The sequence below is a fragment of the Meriones unguiculatus genome, chromosome 7 (assembly GCF_030254825.1).
Source record: "Meriones unguiculatus strain TT.TT164.6M chromosome 7, Bangor_MerUng_6.1, whole genome shotgun sequence".
Lineage (NCBI taxonomy): Eukaryota > Metazoa > Chordata > Mammalia > Rodentia > Muridae > Meriones > Meriones unguiculatus.
In genome coordinates this window covers 48,339,403-48,356,036 of record NC_083355.1, presented here as the reverse complement: position 1 = coordinate 48,356,036, position 16,634 = coordinate 48,339,403, and the positions used below count along the sequence as shown (strand labels likewise).

Below are 16,634 nucleotides of genomic sequence, written 5' to 3'. Positions count from 1 at the left end.
AAGGGGAGGAGGACCTTCCCTATCAATGGACTTGGAGAGGGTCATGGGAGGGGATGAGAGAGGGAGTGTGGTATTGCAAGGGGATGAGGAAGGGGCCACAGTTGGAATACAAAGTGAATAAACTGTAATTAATATAAAAATAAAAGATAATAGAAAAAAGAAAAACAAACAAAAATAGCTCATTGAGCTAAATTAGTATTAACATAAACATTAACATAGGATAAACAGACATGGGCTTATCCACCATGGAATGAGAAACCTACTGATGGCCAAATCCCAATAAAGAAGTTGATTTAACGTCCATCAATTACCAAATCTCTCAGCAAGTCATAGAGTTAAAAAAAAATCATGTGTATAAACACAAATTTTAAGGCAGCTTAAAATCATTTACCATTTAGTGTAACCAGTATACTGTCCCCATGACCTGTGATCTTACCATTCACCAGCTTTTGAAAGCTTTACTGTATTAATTATGACGGCAAACCTGGACTCACATAGAGTTGGATATGCTTAGTTTCGCTCACCCACTTGCTGCTCCTGTTGTGCAGTGAGAGCAGCTCTCCTGCAGTCAGTACAGGCAGTCAGTGCAGTGAGCTCAGCTCTCCTGCAGTCAGTGCAGTGAGCACAGCTCTCCTGCAGTCAGTGCAGTGAGCTCAGCTCTCCTGCAGTCAGTGCAGTGAGCACCGCTCTCCTGCAGCTAGTACTGGGGTAAGGAGGTGAGGTGTGACACACCACCACCAGCGTCTCTCCTCCCCTGGGAGCCAGGAAGAACCTTCCATCATTAGGAAATTATCTGAGGACAAATGTGCTTGTACATTGCAAATACAAAACAAAAACAAATCATAACAAAACAAATTAAAAAACAAACCCCATTTTTGTTAGCTATTTTAATGAATCATTTCATGCTTCATAAATGTACTATAACAGTGGCCTTGTCTGAATTTTCTTAAAATTACATCACTAGCAATAACTTTTGCAGCATTCTCAAAATATGATTCCACATTGACTTAAAAATTAATTTTTATATAGATTTGATCAACAAAGATATGCTTTTCTCAATGTGCCCTACCAAATATATTGTAAAGCCCATGATAAATCTTCCTAAGTGTTAATAATAGAGTAATAACTGAATAAATACATGAGTACTTATGTGTCTTCCAGCTATATTCAACTTATTTTCCTGAATTTCTCCATCAGATAGCAATGGTTGTCAACTTTTAAATTTCTAATCATTGTTTTATACTTTTGCATTAATCAATACCTAATGATACTGATCCTTTAAGTAGAAAAATAAGATACCTTGAATGAAGATATTTCTCTATTAATTCCTTATCAATACTTTATTATATAACAGGCTCTAATAATTTTTGAAAACATGTTTGTTCAATGAAAAAGTATGATAAATTTAGAAAAAACACTCTTAAAGGTTTCCAAAGATAGTAATGAAGATGTTGGCTTACATTTGCAAATAGTTTCAACATGGTGTACTTCCTTCTTAAAAACTGCATGGTTGTCAGTAAAAAGAAAATTATTAGGGTACAGTAATTTTGCTCTACACTAATTTTTGACTGGATGATTTAAATTTTTCTTTTAATTGATATAGGATATATTAATAATAAATTTCCATTTCATGAAAACAACAACCAAAATTGGTTTTGGTAAATTATCTTTTTTCTGAAAAATTGGTGAATTTCATTCTATTCCAGTAACATGGAAAATTAAATTCAACATTCAATAAATATTTATGGTGTAATCATTTATGTAGGAACTTTGAAGATATTGGTGAACAAATTAATTGAAGTCATATTTGAATCATTTTATTTTCCAAGGAGAAACAAATTGGTACAATAAAAAATTTTAAAACCCGTGTTTCAACTATGCTCAGTGACATAAGCCCTATGTAGAGTAATCCCTTCAGCTCATCGAAGTTCACTGGATTCTAAAAGCAAAGAGGCATAAGAAGAAGAAAACAGGAAACAACCTAGGAACCTGCCACAGAGGGCCTCTGAAAGCCTCTGCCCTGCAGACTACCAAAGCAGATGCTGAGCCTGATGGCCAACTGTCGGGCAGAGTGAATGGAATTTTATATAAGAAGTGGGAAATGGTAAGAGCTGGAGAGGACAGGAACTCCACAAGGAGAGCAACAGAACAAGAAAATTTGAACACAGGGAACCTCCCAGAGACTCATACTCCAACCAAGGACTATCCATGGAGATAACCTAGAACCCTGACAATGCAGCCACTTCTGATGGGAACTGATAGACTAAGATCAGAAAGAAGGAGAGGAGGACCTCCCCTATCAGTGGACTTGGGGAGGGGCATGCATGCAGAAAGGAGAGGAAGGGTAGGATCGGGAGGGGAGGAGGGAGGGACTTATGGGGGAATACAAAATGAATAAAGTGTAATTAATAATAATAATAATAATAACTCTAAAAAAAGATTAGCTAGATGGCTCAGTAGAGTACCAACAAAACAAAACAAAACAAAACAAACAAAAGCAGGTACTAAACCTTTTACTTATTAGGGGTTTTAATTTTGTAAAATTTTCTTTCATCTGTAATGAGCCTTAATGACCTGAGAGCAGAATATTCATTTACCCCAGACAAAGTCAGCATTCTCTGGAAAGAGAACATCTGGAAAGAGAACATCTCAAAAAGAGAAAATTCCTGTGTAATAATGATGATTTCTACAATGTATTACATGCTATGGTAAGAGAAGCCTAATGAAGGCATTCTCTGGTTGTAGAATAACACGAGATATCTATTACATACATGTTTATATTTATCTTATATGCCATATTTATGAACTGTCCCCAATGATGATCTAATTTTCTTCCATAATTACATCAGATTTAAGTGATTAATTTTAATTGTTTATTTTATGATCTCAAGAGAATATAGCACTAAACAGTCTCTAATGTTCCTGTCTCTGAGATTGTAACAATAAATACCCTCCTCTCCGCAAAGGAAGGGGCCCTGCCTTCGTCCTTAGCAAATTAGTTTCAAAACTGTAGAAGTTAGTATTAATGGAACACAGCACTCATGTGTGAGCGAGCCCTGTCTCAGGGTGCACTCTTTCTGTCAAGCTCTGCTTTAGGGGTTCCGGCTCAGGTAAGGACTCGAATGATAGCTGAGGCTTCAGGTGTGAAAGAGGACAGCTCTGAGAACTGAATGTTCTAATTTTCATAAGATTTTGAAGGGTAATTAAAGAAAGAATGTTGAGATATTTGTGTACAGTAAAATAAATATTGTCAACTAATAAAAACAACCTCAAGGGTTGTATTATTAAAATTACAAAGCATAATATTAATAAACAATGAAGGTTTTTTTTAAGGAGAATTCCTCACTAGATTCTTAATAAAATTAGATAACAATAGAGGTACAAGAGCCATTACATACACAGAAAATATAAGTTCCTTTGAAAATTAAGTAAGATATTAAGTACACATGATAAATCATCAATTCCTTAAGAATTTTATACATTATTTCTTACCTTTCAGGTCTCCCAGGTCTACTCCCAATCTCTTTCCACTTAAGTTTCTGTCTACTCTGAATTTATTTGTAAATAAGAGCATGACCTTTGCTGCTGCTGCTTCTTCTTCTTCTTCTTCTTCTTCTTCTTCTTCTTCTTCTTCTTCTTCTTCTTCTTCTTCTTCTTCTTTTTGTAACACAATTTTTTAAATTTCAACTCATACTTTTAACTTGAGTGTCACATGTAATGCCAATCAGGATTTCATCTTGATTTTTTTTCCATTTAATTGAAAATATTTTTTTTCTCAATTGCTGGCTCTTTGACCTCCCCGCCCCCTGAGGGAAGAGGAGCCTTGCTAGGCCACAGAGGAGGACCTTGCAGCCAGTCCTGAAGATACCTGATAAGCTAGGGTCAGATGGAAGGGGTGGAGGTCCTCCATATCAGTGGACTTGGAAAGGGACAGGGAGGGGATGAGGGCGGGAGGGTGGGATTGGGAAGGAAAGAGGGAGGGGGCTATGGGTGGGGTACAAAGTAAATAACCTGTGATTAATAAAAAAATAAAAATTATTTTAAAAAAGAAAGTATTTTTCTCACATAATATATTCTGATTAGGGCTTCCTATCACTCTACTTGTCACAATTCCTTCCCTCCTTCCCTCCCACCCAAATCTGCTTTCTTTTACTCTCCCAGTAGAATAGGATACAGAAAAGGCCTGTGACAGAATCTAATGCCTTCTAATAATAAAGGTCCTGGAGAGTTGAGGGATACAAAGGACACACGTCAACATAATAAAGGCAGTGGACATTGAGCCCATAGCCAACACTGATTTAATGAAGAGGAACTCAAAGCAATTTCACTAAAACTAGGAACAGCACAAAGCTGTCCACGCTCCATCCCTATTAAAGACAGTACATGAGGCCTTAGCTAGAGCAAGAAAACAACTGGGAAAGACCCAGGGAATAAAATTAGAATTTAAAGTATCTTTATTTGAAGATGGTAGGATAGTATATTTAAATGGCCTAAATAATTCTATTGGGAAACTCCTATAGCTGATAAATGCTTCCAGCAAAGTAGTTCAATACAAAATTAATTCACAAAAATCAGTAGTCCTCCTATACATATATGACAAATGGACTGAAAAAGAAACCAAAAAAACAATATTATTCACAATAGCCTCAAATAATATAAACTATCTTGGGATAACTCTAACCCAGTGAATGAAATACTTGTATGATAACAATACCCAAGAGAGAAATTGTGCCATTAAACAACAACCAAACAACATATTGAGTCCAACTTTACTATTGAAATGCATTTTCTCCAATGGCAAAAATTATGCATTTAGAAGCAAGGCCACTGACTGCCTTATTTTTGCCTATAATTCCACACCTTTCTTAAAGGGATGTCTACAAACTATAATGTGACCAAAATAACATTTACTAAAGGTAAAAAAAAAATCTGTTTCTGCAGTGTCATATAAACTATGTTTTGATCAAGAAATGAAATATAATGATTATTTAGCATAGTGTTTTTTTCTTTATTATCAGAAGTCTTCATATTGCATTACAAAATAAGAAATCATAGTGCTCCTACATGATAAGTAACACAAAGAGAATATGAATGAACCAGGGAACAAATTAAATGATATGGAGAAATAGACATAAAAAACAATACAAAGAGAGTAGAAAGGTGAATTTGATGCATAAAGAGAGTGAGTGGGGTGGGAGACAGACTTTATAGAGATTCTGCTTGTATTATACTGCAGTTATTTATTGCTGTGTGAGAAATATATCCTAAAGTCCTCTCACTTGGTTTTAACTGTAAAGCTATTTTCTAATATCTTACTGCAACATGAATACTGTCACAAGGCTGCATTTCATAGAATTTGGAGCTCTAATTTGTTCAATAGCTTAACATATGATTTTTAGTAAATAAATAAATAAACAAACAAACAAACAAATAAATAAATAAAGCTAGCCTATAGATCTAGAGGAAAAGTTATAGCCTGTTGTTTTGGTCATGTATAAATAGGTAGGACAATGAAAATAAGAGCTCAAGACAGAGGTGAACTTTAGATTTATTAGCATGTTATCAAAAGGTAAGATTTGGTTCATGAGAGAACTAGAACCATCCTAAATGTAACAGGTTAACTATCCCTAAGCTATAAAGAGATACTACTAACCATAAATACCAATATAAATAATGTGCTTTCTAAAAAAAAAAAAAAAAGGTAAGAATCCATTTATTTCCATGACAGAAAGTGTACAAAGTACTAAGAAATTAAGCAAATAAAAAATATGGCCGTTCAAGGTGAGAAAATGCAAGAGATAATCATGATAATTAAAGTCAATTGAGAGATATGGATGAAGTTGGAGGTATTTCAGTGTCAGAAATATTGGAGTTTCAAATATTGTAACAGAGACTGCATAACTTACATATTCTTGAGTTTTGATAACAAATCTAACGTAGCTAGTTATGATGTTATTTTTATCTTCTATGAACTTAAAATAACTTAATACCACTGAAAGTTATATGTAAGTATTTGATTTGAAATAGCCCCAAACTCATCCCCAGCTCTGAATTTTATTTAGTTATCATTACCATATCTTATTTGAAAGGCTACCTTTTCATTTAATAATTCATTTTAAATTTAAAATTCTTTAAAGTATTTATGTTATATTATGATCAATATCTACATTTTATTATAAGTACAATATATTATGTGTAGATTTATGCTTTATCCACCAAGTTTTATGAAATTGATGAAACAAGCTGGCTGCATCTTCACAGTCTATTTTTGCTTTTAGGTCTTCTAGATTCTTACAAACAGAAGTCATGTCTCTGTCAGATGGAAATAACAGCGGGGCCATGTTCACCCTCTTGGGCTTCTCAGATTACCCAGAACTCAAACTCCCTCTCTTCCTCATGTTTCTCCTTATTTACAGCATCACCGTGGTGGGGAATATTGGCATGATTGTCATAATCAAGATTAACCCCAAACTGCACACCCCCATGTACTTCTTCCTCAGCCACCTCTCCTTTGTAGATTTCTGCTATTCCTCCATCATTGCTCCCAAGATGCTGGTAAATTTAGTTATAATAGACAGAACCATATCATTTGTAGGATGCTTAGTGCAATTCTTTTTTTTCTGTACTTTTGTGGTAACTGAATCTCTTTTATTAGGAGTGATGGCTTATGACAGGTTTGTGGCCATCTGCAACCCTCTGCTCTACACAGTAGCCATGTCCCAGAGGCTCTGTGCCATGCTGGTGTTGGCATCGTATACGTGGGGGTTAGTATGCTCCTTAATACTGACCTGTTCTGCTTTGAATTTATCCTTTCGTGCTTTCAACATCATCAACCACTTTTTCTGTGAGTTTTCCTCTCTTCTTTCACTTTCATGCTCTGACACTTCTGTCAGTCAATTGTTGCTTTTCATTTTTGCTACTTTTAATGAGGTCAGCACACTCCTTATCATTCTCTTGTCTTATGTGCTCATTGTTGTTACCATTCTGAAGATGCATTCAACCAGTGGCCAGCGCAAAGCCTTCTCCACTTGTGCTTCCCATCTGACAGCCATAACCATCTTCCATGGGACCATACTATTTCTATACTGTGTACCCAACTCCAAGAACTCCAGGCAAACTGTCAAAGTGGCCTCTGTGTTTTACACAGTGGTGATCCCCATGCTGAATCCCCTAATCTACAGTCTGAGAAACAAGGATGTCAAGGACACAGTTAGAAAAATAATAGATACTAAAGTCTTTTCTTCTTAAGGATATTATGTCAGTGGTGTTTGCTCAGTGTGTAAAGTGTATCTATAAAGGTTGATTTAGTGGATTCTGTTAAAATTAATACAGTTCATATTGCACAATGGAGTTGAAATTGAGTTTGATTCTAATAGAAAAAGCTTATCTTTTATCTTTTATTTTGTGAAAAATTCAAGTACTCTCTTACCTTTTATTGTCATAGGTTGAAGTATGTTATTTAATAGCATACCTGGTTAAGAATATTTCATCTCTTTATTGTTATCTCACTTAGTATGTGAAGAAAATTAATAAATATTACAGATCTCAAAAAAATGAGAAGGACGTTTAATTCACTCCATCTGAATAGTAGAAGTTTAAGGTGATACATATGATGTATTCAATATACATGTGTGTGAACCAATATATCATATGTGAAATCTGTACATAATTATGGATAAAAGTGAAAAATAATTATTAAAAATATTAATCAATTTATTTCATATGTGATGCTGAAATATGCTTTAAAATATTTGTTAATTCTTCATTAAAAGTTTTCTTTTTTTCTTTTATTTTTCTTTATTAATTACACTTTACTCACTTTGTATCCCCCCGTGGTTCCCTCCCTCCTCCCGTCTCAATCCCTCCCTTCCTCCACCCTCTGCATGCATGCCCCTCCCCAAGTTCACTGATAGGGGAGGTCTTCTTTTCCTTCCTTCTGATCCTAGTCAATTAGGTGTCATCAGGAGTGGCTGCCTTGTCTTCTTCTGTGGCCTGGTAATGCTGCTTCCCCTTCAGGGGGAGGTAATTAAAGAGCAGGCCAATCAGTTCATGTCAGAGACAGTCCCTGTTCCTATTAGAATGGAACCAACTTAGATACTTAATTGCCATAGGCTACATCTGTGCAGGGGTCTTAGGTTATCTCCATGCATAGTCCTTGGTTGGAGTATCAGTCTCAGGAAAGACCCCTGTGCTCAGATTTTTTGGTTCTGTTGCTCTCCTTGTGGAGTTCCTGTCCTCTCCAGATCTTACTGTTTCCCACTTCTTTCATAAGATTCCCTGCACTCTGCCCAAAGGTTGCCCGTAAGTCTCAGCATCTACATTGATAGTCTGCAGGGCAGAGCTTTTCAGAGGTCCTCTGTGTCAGGCTCCTGACTTGTTCCTCTTTTCTCCTTCTTCTGATGTCCAGCCTCTTTGCCTTTCTGGATAGGAATTGAGCATTTTAGCAAGAGTCCTCCCTCTTGATTAGTTTCTTTAGGTGTACAGATTTTAGTAGGTTTATCCTATATTATATGTCTATATGAGTGAGTATATACCATGTGTGTCTTTCTGCTTCTGGGATAGCTCACTCAGGATCATCTTTTCCAGATCCCACCATTTATCTGCAAATTTCATGATTTCCTTATTTTTTATTGCTGAGTAATATTCCATTGTGTAGATATACCACAATTTTTGCATCCATTCCTCCACTGAGGGGCATCTGGGCTGTTTCCAGCTTCTGGCTATTACAAATAAAGCTGCAACAAACATGGTTGAGCAAATGTCCTTTTTGTGTACTTGAGCCTCTTTTGGATATATGACTAGGAGTGGTATGGCTGGATCTTGAGGAAGCACTATTCCTAGTTGTCTGAGAAAGCGCCAGATTGCTTTCCAGAGTGGTTGTACAAGTTTACATTCCCACCAGCAGTGGAGAAGGTTTCCCCTTTCTCCACAACCTCTCCAGCATGTGTTGTCTCTTGAGTTTTTGATCTTAGCCATTCTGATGGGTGTAAGGTGAAATCTCAGGGTCGTTTTGATTTGCATTTCCCTGATGGCTAATGAGGTTGAATATTTCTTTAAATGTTTCTCTGCCATTCGATATTCCTCTGCAGAGAATTCTGTTTAGCTCTGTTCCCCATTTTTTAATTGGATTACTTGATTTTTTGCTGTTTAACTTCTTTAGTTCTTTATATATACTGGATATTAGCCCTCTGCCATTTACACCCAAGGCCCACCTCTAACTCCTCCTAGAATACCCCAAAACATCACCCTCACAACTTTATTCTTCCTCCTCTTTTTTAAAAGACCATTGAGCTAAATTATTACCCTTATATGTCATGGATGAGTGGCATCCAACCAGAGCTTGAACAATGTGAACAATGTACCAGGAATCATATTCTTGAAGAAAAAAATGACTCTTTCCCAAGAGACATTAACCTCTAATAATTTGCTGAATTGGAGACTTCATGAGCCCCTACCACATCCATGTTTTAGTGTTAATTATTTTGATCTTGTGTGGGTCTTATGCCAGTAATTACAGCTGCTGTGTGTCATATTTGGAATGACTCACACAACTCTGCTTGTATAAGAAAGGAATTACTCAAAAGAACAACTACTGCATTGGGATAAGTTGTAGAGCAGTTTCTTCTGATTTGAAACATCCCTTCTAAAATGGAGGTGGAGACTCGGGAAACTCAAATAGTAAACAAAATGTACTTGTGAAAACAGAGACTCGGAAAATTCTATAAGACCCCTTGAAGCTTTTTAGATCAAAGGAAACAGTTATTTGGACGCAAGACTCTGAAAAGCCATAGCATAGTCTTGAACTTGTAGAGTGAGCTACTAGCTGGTTATGAAGAGAGTGCTGGGTTGCAGCTTTCATGAGTCTTCACTTGCACTGACTTGGGCTTTTCAACTACTTCCTGTTCCTGTAATTCTTCACCGAACTCTTTGTAATTACTCAATAAGTAAAATTATATCGATACTACTAGTTTGACTTTGGAGCACTAGATGCCTTAGTGGATAATAGGTTTCCTTCCTGGGCTGAGTAACTTGGGTATGTGTTGTGTCCCCAGAGAAAAGTTTGTCTTACAACAGAGAGACCATTTGTAAACTAAGCTTAGAACAAAAAGTTTAAATCCACTATGTATAGTAAACTTCAAAATCTCAGCAACCAAACTAAACCAAAGCAAAACAAAACAAAGTGCCTTCATAAGCCCCCCCCAAAACAAATAGATAGAGATCCAAGATTGTGGTGACCAGCAACATATTGTATTTGTTCAACCATGTTCGTAGCAGCTTTATTTGTAATAGCCAGAACTTGGAAACAACCCAGATGTTTCTCAACGGAGGAATGTATAGAGAAATTGTGGTACATTTACATAACGGAATACTACTCAGCAATTAAAAACAAGGAAATCATGAAATTTTCAGGCAAACAGATGGGACTAGAAAATATCTTCCTGAGTGAGATATCCCAGAAGCAAAAATACATATATGGTATATACTCACTTATACGTGGATACTAGACCTATAGTATAGGATAAAAATACTAAAATCTGTACACATAAAGAAGTTAACCAAGAAGGAAGACCCTAGGTAAGATGATCAACCCTCACTCAGAAAGACAAAAAGGATGGATATTGGAAGAAGGAGAAAACAGGACACAGGACCGGAGCCTACCACAGAGGGCCTCTGAAAGACTCTACCCAGCAGTGTATCAAAAAAGGTGCTAAGACTTTTAATCAAACTTTGGGCAGAGTGCAGGGAATCCTATGTAAGAAAGGAGAGATAGTGGGACCTGGAGAGGTCAGGAGCTCCACAAGAGAGCAATAGAACCAAAATATCTGGACACAAGGGTCTTTTCTGAGACTGATATTCCAACCAAGGACCATTCATGGATATAACCTAGAACCCCTGCTCAGATGTACCCCATGGCAGCTCAGTATCCAAGTGAGTTCCCTAATAATGGGAACAGGGACTGTCTCTGACATGAACTCAGTGGTATGCTCTTTGACCATCCCCTCCCCCCTCTGAGTGGAGAGCAGCCTTGCCAGGCCACAGAGGAGGACAATGCAGCCATACAGCAAGTGGACATAGGTCCTCTACAAAGATGTATCAGATAGGCAGTTTAGGCTTCATGTGGGTCCTCTAGTAAGGGAAGTGGAGACCACATTGGACATGGATTCAACTTGCCAGTTTTTTGATCACTTCCCCCTGGAGGTATTGTCTTGCAAGGCCACAGGGGTAGAGGACATGCTCAGTCTTGGTGCAGTTGGATGAGCTGGACTAGACGGGAAAGGGAGCTCCTCTTTTCTGAGAAAAAGGGGCGGGGGAATGAAGAATTAGGGAAGGTGGGACTGGGAGGAGAGAAGGGATTGGGCTACAACAAGAATATAAAAGGAATACAAAAATTAAAAATTAAAAAAATAAAGTTAATGACAATTTTCTTAAAAAGTTGCATTATATTATCCAGAAACTAAAAGAGAGTACATGTTCCTAATGAAGTCATCAAGTCAATCATCAGCGTTATCTGCATGATAACTCAATGATCACTGAAATACTATTCAGATTGTCAGAAGCATGATCCAAATGCATATCAATAGATTTACAAAGTATATGTGTAATAGAGGAGAGAACTCAACATCCATAACAAGCAAAGTGTGCAATTCATGAGACATAAATTGAACCGGAGAGCACCTTATAAACTATAGTTAGCCACAGTCAGAAAGACAGATGCTCCGCCATCTTGCTCAGAGATTTGCTGTAAGTCACTGGTCTTTCTTAGAAGATTTGAGAGTAAAATGATCATTGCCCGTGTGTCAGAATAAAAGCTATTCACTGCATATGTGGTAGTGTTGTTTATGTCAAAATATGACCTTAACTCTCCAAGGAGGTCAGAAGTAAACACAGACTGTGTATTAAAGTTGAAAGCTCTGACAGGGGAGCTAGAGTGTGAGCTCAATCCCCACTCTCCTGTGGAAAGAGACTTGCTGCCACTTTAGAATTTATAACTACATACTTTGCATGTCTCCAAAATGACATGCTTCAAACAGCAAAAAGGGACTGCACTGTGTGCCTATGTTGGTGGAAATGGCAACTTTTTAAAGAACATATTCTACAGTGAGTTAGATTCAACAGATAACAAAGAAATACCACAGGCCTTAAAATATTTCAGAGTATAAGATATAATTTCTAACTGAGATTCTTGTTACTGGTAAAGCCCTTGTGAGATTTCCTGTGATATAACATACCAACTAAAAAGAATACAAGGATCACACCTACAGTCAGAAAGTGAGGGCGATTTCATTAACACACACGGAGAATATGCATATTCTAGCAGAGAGGAGAGTGACTTCCATGAATCATGGCTGCACAGGCATCTGCAGAGCAGAGTGACAGACTCAAGACCCTGGAAACACTCAGAGAGCAGGATTCCAAACGAGTACAGGAGTCTGAGGAGAACCGGAGGACTTACTTTATCTATCTATCTGCTATCCATCTTAAGCAGAAACTTTGTTCTATAAAATAAAGATGGAAATTCTTTTAACAAAAAAAAGTAAAAAAAAAATCCAAATGATACATTGTAAAAGATAAAATTGTTAAAAACAGAAATACATGCTATAGAAAAGTCTTTCAGACAACCCATTCCAAAAACACTTTCGTAATATTCACTTTACCAGTGCATATATAAGGAAAATCTGTTCATCATTTATTTAAAGTGTGTATCAAATATAAATTTTAATAATCACCATGTATACACAATAATTTGATAAATAATAGCTTTATTAAGTTTTTATAACATCATATTTTAGATTATATACTTGTGCATTTTCCCATTTTTGAAGACAGAAATGTGTTTGCTCCCTCACAATGATCATCACTCAAAATTATACAGATTCATACTGGGTACTAGGAAGGAAACTTGAAGGAGAGAGTTTGACTAAGAGTTTCAAAGAATGCCATTTTTATCACCTGTGGGAAATAGTACATGATGACTGTTCTTTTTTTTTTAAGTAATATTTTGTAAAACATTTCAGATCACAAACAACTTTTCATTTAAGATAAATTAGAATTATTTGTACAAAGACTCAGATTTACATGAAAATTCAGTTAAAAATCATTCAGAGTGTTATAATATTTTGACATCATCTAACTAGACAAGTATAGTGTAATACAGGCTAGGTAGACATAATTGAAAGTACAGTCAATCATTAAGAAAACTTCAAAAGTCTATCATTAATTATATTTACTTAAAACATATTATGATGTAAATTGAATTAAGTTATGCTCAGGATGCGAGGCTAAGCACTGCACTCAGGGTCAGCCGCTTTGGACCCAGAGAAGAGCATGTCTGATTGCATGCGGGTTGATACCCCAGGTCCCGCCTCTGAGAAAAAGGTATCGGTCGGGTCTGATGCTCTTTGGGTGGATGACACCTAAATGAACATCAGTACAAAGTCCCAATTTATTTCTAATATCAGAGATCAGACCTCTACTCTTGCCTGATGCGTCTAAAACAAAAAGGGGGAACTGTAGAGAGCTGCGGAATGCTGTGCCTTAAAGATGGAGCTGGTTTCCACCTTCCACCTTCCCGATGGTGAGTGCTCTCTGTCACGAACAATTCCACATTTGGCTAAGGCTGAGGATCTGGCTTGCTTCCATGTATGTGGACCTATCTGCATTGCCCCCGTGGCACGCCTGGGTTGGCTACCCAGAGGCTATTTAAGCTGTGGGCTGGCTTTCCCCAGGGTCAGATGATTGTTCAAGGTTCCTGAATAAACTGCATTGAAAAAAAAAAAAAAAACTTCAAAAGTCTATCATTAATTATATTTACTTAAAACATATTATGATGTAAATTGAATTAAGTAATAAGAAAAAGTACATTAGGACAATGAAATCATCTAACACAAGTTTCCATTTAGGTCATCCTTATGTGTTATAAAATACATGCACCTAACAGAGAAAAAAAAAAAACAAACCTGAAAGTCATAACAACTTTGCTCTGTAAAATAACTATTAGATTTTGAACCCAGTTTTTCATTCTTACCTCATGATTTCATTTATGGCTTGTATATTCTGAATAAAACTTTTTGCCTGAAATGGATCTGTAATAATCTAGGCCTCAGGTTTGAGCAAGACTTCACGCGTGTGACTTCTGAAATTCTTAGAAGACAAAATTCTCACAGCAACTTTCTGATCTTCTGCCTCTTACAGTCTTTCTTCACCTCCTCTTCAATCTCAGGCTTAGGACTGCTTTGTTGATGCATTGATTGGGACTGAGCTTTACAACTCTGCATTATAAATTTTTAAGTTGCTTGTGGTTTCTACAACAGCCTCTCTCTGATGCCAAAAGGAGGTTTTCTTGGGGTATAAGGGCTGGAGGTAGGGGAATTGCATAATCTCAAAAGTATATTAATAATTAGAAAAAAAACCCTCAGCTCTGTTTTTTTGTTGTTGTTACCAATTTTGAAAGAAAGAAAATAATTTTAACTTAAATATCTTCTGAAATCTATCTTCTCCCTCAATATTCTTGAGGGTATATACAATGGACAGGTAATTCACCCACATATTTTCTTAATCGATTCGACTTACAAAAGCTGAATCAGGACCAGGTAAATCAATTAAATAGTCCTATATCCTGGGAAATAGAAGCAGTAATCAAAGAGTCTCCCATCCAAAAAAAGCCCAGGATCAGATGGTTTCAGTGCAGAATTCTACCAGACCTTCAAAGAAGAGCTAACTCCAGTTCTCTTCAAACTCTTCCACAAAATAGAAACAGAAGGAACGTTACCAAACTCATTCTATGAAACCACAGTCACCTTGGTACCTAAACCACACAAAGACTCAACAAAGAAAGAGAATTTCAGGCCAATCTCCCTTATGAACATTGATACAAAAATACTCAACAAACTACTTGCAAACCGAATACAAGAATACATCAAAGATATCATCTACTATGACCAAGTAGGCTTCATCCCAGGTATTCAGGGGTGGTTCAATATATGGAAATCCATCAATGTAATCCACCATATTAACAAACTGAAAGAAAAAAACCCACATGATAATCTCCCTAGATGCAGAAAAAGCATTTGACAAAATCCAACATCCATTTATGTTTAAAGTATTGGAGAGATCAGGGATACAAGGCACATATCTAAATATAGTAAAGGCGATATACAGCAAGCCTATAGCCAACATCAAACTGAACAGAGAGAAACTTAAAGCAATCCCACTGAAATGAGGGACAAGACAAGGCTGCCCACTCTCTCCATATCTCTTCAACATAGTCCTGGAAGTCCTGGCTAGAGCAATAAGACAGTTGAAGGAGATCAAGGGGATACAAAATGGAAAAGAAGAACTCAAATTATCACTATTTGCAGATGATATGATAGTATACGTGAGTGACCCCAAAAACTCTACCAGGGAACTCCTACAGCTGATAAACACCTTCAGCAATGTGGCCGGATACAAAATTAATTAAAAAAAATCAGTAGCCCTCCTGTATACAAAAGACAAAAGGGCTGAGAGAGCAATTAGGGAAACAACAGCCTCACAATAGCCACAAATGACATAAAGTACCTTGGAGTAACCCTAACCAAGCAAATCAAAGACTTGTATGAAAAAAATTTCAAGTCTCTGAAGAAAGAATTAGAAGATATGAGAAGATGGAAAGATCTCCCATGCTAATGTCTTTGGCAAGATTAATATAGTAAAAATGGCCATCTTACCAAAAGCAATCTACTGACTCAATGCAATTCCCATCAAATTCCCAACACAATTCTTTACAGACCTAGAAAGAAAATTTCTCAACTTCATATGGAATAACAAGAAACCCAGAATTGCTAAAACAATCCTCTACAATAAAAGATCTTCTGGAGGTATCTCCATCCCTGATCTTAAGCTATACTATAGAGCAACAGTAATAAAAACTGCATGGTACTGGCATAGAAACAGAATGGTGGATCAATGGAACAGAACAGAGGACCCAGAGATAAACCCACATACTTATGGACACCTGATCTTTGACAAAGATGCCAAAACCATTCAATGGAAAAAAGATAGCATCTTCAACAAATGGTGCCGGTCCAACTGGATGTCTACATGTAGAAAAATGAAAATAGATCCATACTTATCACCCTGCACAAAACTAAAGTCCAAGCAGATCAAAGACCTCAACATAAAACCAGACACATTAAATCTGTTAGAAAAAAAAGTGGGGAATACCCTTGAACTCATTGGCACAGGAGACAACTTCCTGAACAGAACACCAACAGCACAGGCTCTAAGAGCAACAATCAATAAATGGGATCTCATGAAGCTGAACAGCTTCTGTAAATCAAAGGATACTGTCATCAAAACAAAACGACTGCCTACAGATTGGGAAAGAATCTTCACTAACCCTCTATCTGATAGAGGACTAATATCCAGTATATAAAAAGAACTAAAGAAGCTGAAAAGCAGCAAACCAAGTAATCCAATTAAAAAATGGGGAACAGAACTAATCAAAGAATTCTAAGTAGAGGAATATCGAATGACAGAAAAACACTTAAAGAAATGCTCAACCTCATTAGCCATTAGAGAAATGCAAATCAAAACGACCCTGAGATTTCACCTTACACCCATCAGAATGGCTAAGATCAAAAACTCAAGTGACA

The 16,634-nt window shown here is 36.7% G+C and overlaps 1 protein-coding gene across 1 annotated transcript; it reads left to right on the top strand.

The window, feature by feature from the left end:
- Positions 1-6,306: 6,306 nt before the first annotated feature.
- On the top strand, positions 6,307-7,248 carry LOC110541266 (olfactory receptor 5D18-like). Its single transcript, XM_021628045.1, has one exon. The coding sequence runs from the start codon at positions 6,307-6,309 to the stop codon at positions 7,246-7,248; it is 942 nt and encodes a 313-aa protein (XP_021483720.1).
- The last annotated feature ends 9,386 nt before the right edge of the window (positions 7,249-16,634 follow it).